The 7095-nt window shown below is 43.6% G+C and overlaps 1 protein-coding gene across 1 annotated transcript; it reads right to left on the bottom strand.

Moving 5' to 3' along the window:
• Positions 1–810: 810 nt before the first annotated feature.
• LOC129330411 (waprin-Enh1-like) lies at positions 811–4888 on the bottom strand. The gene is made up of 4 exons (XM_054980439.1): positions 4813–4888; positions 3634–3771; positions 1541–1674; positions 811–879 (listed from the first exon to the last, which is right to left on the bottom strand). The coding sequence occupies exons 1-4, from the start codon at positions 4886–4888 to the stop codon at positions 811–813; spliced, it is 417 nt and encodes a 138-aa protein (XP_054836414.1).
• Between the last annotated feature and the right edge of the window lie 2207 nt (positions 4889–7095).

The raw sequence follows: 7095 nt of genomic DNA on the forward strand, positions 1-7095 counted from the left end.
AGGCAGCATAGCAACGTTATAAGCAGAGCTTTTGGGGTGTCTGGTGGTTCTAACCGGTACGGAGTCCGAGCACCTTTTTGGGGAAGTCTCCCAAGTCCTGAGGGGGATATTAGTGGAAATTGCTGCAACCTTATATATGAGTACTGCAAGTTTTTATTTTACAAATAAAGCACTGGTTATACATGAATAAATAAACCTACCCAGCGGAGTAAGTGCTAAGGTTGTTATTTTCACTTGATCTTTTTTGTGTGTGGCCTTTGAACTTGCATATTGTTCTTCTGTATGAATCACAGGTCTTGTTTCCACTTTATTTTTTCCAGAATAAGTTTCTGCTGAACCAATAGGCCAAGGACATTCCCATGAAAAAAACCAACATGTCACTGGCTTGTGGATAAAGCTTACCAGGTCATCATAGGTTATAACTCTGTTGAAGGAAATCACTGTCAAGGACCTATACAATTTTTTAAAAAACTATTTTGAAACATTTCAGGTGTGTTGCTGTGTTAGTCTACAATAGAAGAGCAAGATCTGAGTCCAGTAGCACCTTAAAGTCCAACAAGATTTCCAGGGTATAAGTTTTCAGAAGTCAGTTCTCTTCATCAGATAATGTTGACTCTCAAAAGGTTATACCTTGGAAATCTTGTTGATCTTTAAGGTATAACTGCACTCGTGCCTTGCTCTATTTTGGAGTGTGTAGCCCATTTTTGAAAAATGTAATAAATTTTCTTTAAACAGTCTGATGGATTGTCATCTTTTATTTATTTTATAATTTTACTTCAATTTTATGGGGACTCTTTCATAAATCACCTCTTACACCTGCTTTCTCACTGCCACTTCTTCTTCATCTGGTGGGGAATTAGGTGTCCCACAGCTGAGTACCTGAAACAGAAACAGCCCATCTCAGCCACCATTACAATATTTCTCCACAGGTAGCTGTGGTAGGAATCCAGCAGCCAGAGGCAGCATGCATATCCAAATCTCCAGCAGAGATCCGCAACTTTTTAAAGCCTGCAGACACCTTTAGAATTCTAATAAAGGAGGGTGTGAGCAAGCACAAAATGGCTGCCTCAATAGGTGGAGCCAGCCACAAAATATAAAGAAGTGAGGTTATGCATAATTCTGAGAGTAACATTTCAGCATTTTAGTCCAAAGCTTTGCTCAACATGATGCTTTTTAAAATAAATATACTTTTTAAAAATATGTCCTTCCTTCCTTCAGTCTCACAGTGGCAGCTGCTGCCAAACCATTTTTTAAAAAAATCTATACTACCAAATCTCTAATGGCCAGTCAGAAGCTCTGCTGGGCAAAAGCCCCACCTGGCCCTGCTCACTTTCTAAAAACATTTGGCAAGCACCACAAAAGATGTCAGTGGGCACCATTGTTCCCAAAAGCACCATGTTGGGGGGCCCTGACATACATCACTGGCTTTGTTAATGTGCTAAAGCAACACATACCTTAAAAAGACAGCTCAACGCACGTTCAGAGTATGTGAGCCTCTTTACTGTATATTTGAATTCGGCCTATGGGGCACACCTTTTACAGGTAGGCAGATCTTATTCTTTCCACAAGTGGAGGCACAGCACTTTTCTGTTCTTGGACAGTCATAGTCATTAGTGCAAAGATCACCACCTTGTTTACAGAAATATTCATATGTGGGGCAGCTCCCAGGTTTCTCTGCAACAAAAATATGATAGAATGATTAATATCCAGAAACCATTTGTATATTTATTTTTGACTACATTGCAAATGTGCATGCCCAAAGCAATATCTGAATGGTGGTCTTTGAACATCTCAGTTCTCTTTTCATATATATATTGTGTAGGCTCCATTCCTCCTAAAATATGCTGTACAGCAGACTCCTTGGGGCATGCTCTTTCTTACAAAAAGGCCACTGGTTGTCACGACTGGATGTTACTATTGTGGAGAAGGGGAAGAGCATTGTTCTTGGGCTGGGAAGATCTGAATTCACTTCAGTCTCCAAGAGTCTCTCTACACAAGACATCTTAGATGGGAATGTTCAAGTGACATTTTCAGTGTGGTCTTATATTCAAGTGTACTCTATCTCTCTAGCAGTGTGTGTGTATCCACAATGGGAGGACAAGTGTAAGATCTTTCACTTGAGCGTCCCTATGTAAGATGCCTTGTGTAGAGAAACTCTTAGATGTTACGATGAGGAATTCCTAGAACCAGGGCTTTTTTTCAGCTGGAACGTGGTGGAACGGAGTTCCGGAACCTCTTGAAAATGGTCACATGGGCGGGTGGCCCTGCCCCCTGATCTCCAGAGGGGAGTTGAGATTGCCCTCAGTGTCACACAGCGCGGAGAGCAATCTCAACTCCCCACTGTCTGGAGATCAGGGGGTGGGGCCACCAGCCCATGTGACCATTTTCACCGAGGGCAACCCACTGAGTTCCACCACCTCTTTCCCCAGAAAAAAAGCCCTGCCTAGAACAGGTTTATTCCAACCCCCCTAACTTTCTGCTCATGTAAAAAGATGGTCCTGAATATCGGAGGATGGGATGTGGCCTAGGAGGGCTGTACCAAGAGGGAAGATGGCTAAATTTGTTCCCCCAACACTTTTTTGCACACATTGTCATGGATGCCCACCAGTCTGGCAACCTTTGACTCTAACATTTGCTGTGATCATTTACTCAGCCTCGTGAAGATACAGAAAAACACTAGTATCTGCACTATGCAATGCTGAATCACACTGGTGTCTGAGCTGTTTGCATTAGTTATGGTTGTATAAAGCCCAAGTGTCCTGTTGTCTGACATCATCTTGTTCTCCTGAGAATCAAGGCTGAACAGGACACCATGGAATTGGAAGATAAGAGTGAACTTTGTATATGAAAGAAAAAGAAGGGTTTTTTGAGAAGGAGAAAGAAGTATGCACTAGAATAGGAGACAACATGGGATGCTATGCCCCTCTTTATTTTGTATGTAGACTTGCACTGCCTGTCAGTAAATACTTTACAGACATATCTTTCTTGAACCCAATCTTTTAAAGGTTTGAACAAACGTTAAATTGGGAACAGTTCCCTTTTTTGCAGAAACTGGCCCAGATCACTGAGACTTCTCCAAGAGGGTTCTTAGGTCTAACATCTGCACCTTCTCTATTGGGTATATGTCATAATATCCTTGCTCCTTTAATGGAAGAGCTCATGCAAGAGAGGAAGGGGATGATTCCTACTGATTTAAGCAGCAACCTTACTAATTGCATCCAACTCTGGTCCTTCTTCATCTCTCAGGAGAGTTGGGAGGTGGTTAGAGCTACATGGAGGCACCCATTCTGTGAATTCCTTCCAATCACACCCTGTTTGGCCACAAAGTGCATTTGGTGGCCTTTAACAAGTTGCTGCCTCCTTGTAGAGTTACTGCAAGATTAAGATGGGGTAGCCCCAGGTCTTCTATTATGGTGTCCTTGCAGAATGGATGGATGAAACCCAAAGTTATAAACATGCCTGAAAATGTTTCAGTTGTGCCAATTCTATTATAGATTGCAAAGGGGAGATAGATAACTTTCAGCTTGCTCGTTTAATTGATTAAAATGCCACAGTAAAAGAAGAATTTAAAATGCTGACAAAGAATTACAGGAGCTGATGGGCTCCTGTAATGTACTTAATCATATACAGTACCTCGTGGATCTCTGCAAACTTTATGACAATTGAAGTAACAGCACTTTTGGTCTCCTGGGCAGTCATAATCAATACTGCACAGATCAACTTTTGGTATAACACACTTAAAAAGAGCTGGGGGACAATAACCAGGTTTGTCTGGAACAAAAATAAAAAGAACAACACTGTTAGCACCTTTCCAAATGCCATAATGAGGGTGAATGAGACACAAATGGTAAGCATTGGGTGAATCAAACACAAAAATCCTTGAGACATTATTTTAAAAAAATGGTCACAGTTATTGTTGGGCTTTGGAACTTTTTACCTAAGCAGTCAAAGGCTGCAGGATCAGAAACTGAACTGAGATGCCAGTATATGCTAAGAGTGGCACAAAGACCTAAGAAAGGCCATCCAACAGAGACAGCTGGACCACTTCCAGATGCCCACGGAGACTCCAATGACTGAGTGCTCCTCCAAACAAACAAAACATTCTGCACATTGGAAAGGAGGGGAAATTAGCTACAGTCCTTCCACTGCTAACTTCTTATGAGAATGCTTATTCTATTTCCAGGACGGATCATGGAAAAGAGATGTTAGCCTAACCTCCTCTCTAACTTGCCAGTTTTCCAAATGTGGAAGTCTCAGTTAGGGAACATACCACCATGTGAGCACTCACCTGCAGTCTGAAGTGGTACAATCGAGAATTCAGATTCGGGGTGAACATATGAAGGTATATCATAGTGAGTCAGAATATTGGCCCATTAGTATTTTATAGTCCAATGAGAGACTCTTTTTGTGGCCTCAGCCACAGATGGGTTTTTCTCAGCACTTGCAACCTTTAACAAAAGATGCCCAGGACTGAAGCTAGCATCTCCTCGTGATGCAACACATGCGCTCTAGCACTGAGCCATATTATTTAGTGTTGTGCATTGGAAGAAGATGATGCATCCATTAAAAACGCATTTATCATGCAATACTATTCAGGTCCAAGCCGATTGAAACCAATTGTTTGTACACTGGAAGAAGCAGGTGCATAAGCATCCATTAAAAGTCTTTAAGCCTAGTAAGTCACAGTAGGTTGCATCTCTCTTCCTCCCTTAATAGAACTATAACTTAAAGCAACTTCTCAAACGGAACCAGTGCCGAAACGATGACCTTTCCTAAAAGATGAAAGGGGAGGACGTTTCCTACAGAACTTACCACTTGGAGGCACAGAACATGTAAAGGCCATCTGGGTCCAAAGGGCCAGGAGACCCGCCAGGAAGAGGGTACTCATGGTCTTCATGGAGTTTCAGAATCTACTTCTGAACGTGGCAGATTTATATTTTAAGTTCTCACAAAGGGCGGAGTTGGATCACAAAAGGGAGGAGCCCTAATTCACCATTGTTAATGAGGACTTTGTTTGAAGGATGCATCCTTCTAAGTTCACTGAAGTCAGTGGTTGCAACTCTTCTTAGGATTGCGCTGTTAATCTTGTATTCTGATACTGATCACTGACCTACAATGCAATTCAGTCAGGGTTGATGGTCATCTTTCAATGACTTTTAGAATGCTATTTCTACAAAGGGGGGAAACCCCACATATTTCCTTGACTGCTTTCTGGGTACATTCCTTTCCATCTGTTCCTTTTCTTGTCAGAACTGGTAGCCGCACACCTGAGCAGGACAGAATGGGGTGAGGAAATCATCTACTTGATGTGTCATCCAACTCACACGTGACAATGGGGATACTTTGATTGCCTGTATCTAATTCTGAATCTGGCCCGATGCGGATCGATAGACTCAGAGAACTGGGCCTGGTTCAGATAACGGGTATTCTTCTGCACATCTGGGAGGCTCCCCCCCAGGATTGCAGAAAAATGTGAAAACTCCTCAAAATGGAAGGGGGTTTAATCCACCCCCCAAAAGAGGAATGTTGTCTGCTTGAGCACCAGCTACATAATGGAGCATCTCTCTTGGGGTGATTGTGGGGCAGATGGAAGAGCAGGAGCTGCTGCCACCCCCTAAGCTGGTGGGCAAAGGACAGAGAGAGGCAGAACTGCTATCACATGTGCCAGGTAGGAAGGCAGGCAGGCGGGAGGAGCAGAGAGCTGCAGCCGCTGTGCCACGTGTATAAGGCAGACTGAGGTGGCAGCACAGTGGATGGACAGGGAGGGGCGGAGGAGTTCGAGCTGCCCCCACTGCATGAGCCAGGCAGCTGTTCGAGGCAGCTCTGCAGGTAGGCATCTGGCTGGCAAGCGGTGGCCCAGCCGGTGGGACGAAAAGGATGGGATCCCCTTGTGCAAGTCATGCCCATCCTTGCTGGTTTATAACATTCTCACTGCCTGGATTCTCACAGACTTTCACAGTTCTGCTCAGCAGCATCATGGGGTGCTAAATGGTATGAAAGGTTTGTATTAGAATTACATTCAATCAAGGATGAATGAAAATGGCACAATGAGCGATGAGGACTTTGTGTTGTGTAAATCAGCCATTCAGACATTGAGACAAGATGAAAATGGAAGTTTGTATTGAGCCAGAATTAACACCCCTGAAACAGGAGATCAGACTACAGAGTTGGCTTCTTTGCTTCCATCACTGAAACAGAGGAGAGGATCTGTGCTATTCTAGGTTGGTTAAATGGTTTTCCTCTGTTTTCCATTTAATCCTGTATCTGCATCCTGATAGGAACACCAATTTCCCATCTAAAACTTCCATTCTTCTTCCAGCTACCAAACTTCCATTACATTCAATGATAGCTGAATGTGATTATGGGAAGTAGTAGCTGAACATAGAAAGCTACATCATCCTGCCATTTGTCCATCAAGCTCAGTTCTGTTCACACAGAGAAGGTCTTTCCCAACACCTATTCTGAGATCATTCAGCTGGAAATGCCAGGTCTGACCCACTCCCTCCAGCAGACAAACCTCTGCCATTGCACACTCACCCTCCGCGTTCATATTTGCATCTGGTCAAGGAAATAAATGGAGGCTTCAGACCTGTCCTTTTTCTCTGGGAACTCCTGTGGGGCTTTCTAGACTTGCAGAAGAGGTGCCCTGAGGGACCAGTTGTTATATTGGTTTAGAATGCCGGGGGGGCAGGGGCTTGTTGTATACCACCTCCAGGTCAAAGGACACTCAGTGAATATAAGGATTCAAGGCCACACCATCTTGTCTGAGGAAAGGACATACCTTTCCCTCTGGCAATCTAGCCCTGTCTGAGTTTAAAATCCAGCCTGGAACAGTCTTGGCTATTCAAACTGATTACTTTGGAGCATCATCATGAAGACACTGGTTGGCTTCCTCCATGTGGGACTCCTTGTCTTCTGGTTAGGATCACCAGGTGCAGCAGGAAACTCTGTACCAATAGGTAAGTTCAGAAAATGGCAAGCCTATGACATCCTATTCCAACTGGCAGCAAATGGCCAGAGTAAAAGCTAATGGGAAAGAACTAATGTCTTACAGAAAGCTGCTGAAAGGAAAGGGGTGGTGGAGAGTGCCCTCAA

This window comes from Eublepharis macularius, chromosome 5, assembly GCF_028583425.1.
Source record: "Eublepharis macularius isolate TG4126 chromosome 5, MPM_Emac_v1.0, whole genome shotgun sequence".
Classification (NCBI taxonomy): Eukaryota; Metazoa; Chordata; class Lepidosauria; order Squamata; family Eublepharidae; genus Eublepharis; species Eublepharis macularius.

Bases quoted from the DNA above. Each gene is read 5' to 3' on its own strand.
- LOC129330411 (XM_054980439.1), bottom strand. From the start codon at position 4,888: ATGAGTACCCTCTTCCTGGCGGGTCTCCTGGCCCTTTGGACCCAGATG. The intron at 3,772-4,812 runs GTAAGTTCTGTA...TTTTTGTTCCAG, and splicing joins ATGTTCTGTGCCTCCAAGTG to ACAAACCTGGTTATTGTCCC. The intron at 880-1,540 runs GTAAAAGGTGTG...TTTCTGTTTCAG, and splicing joins AGAATAAGATCTGCCTACCT to GTACTCAGCTGTGGGACACC.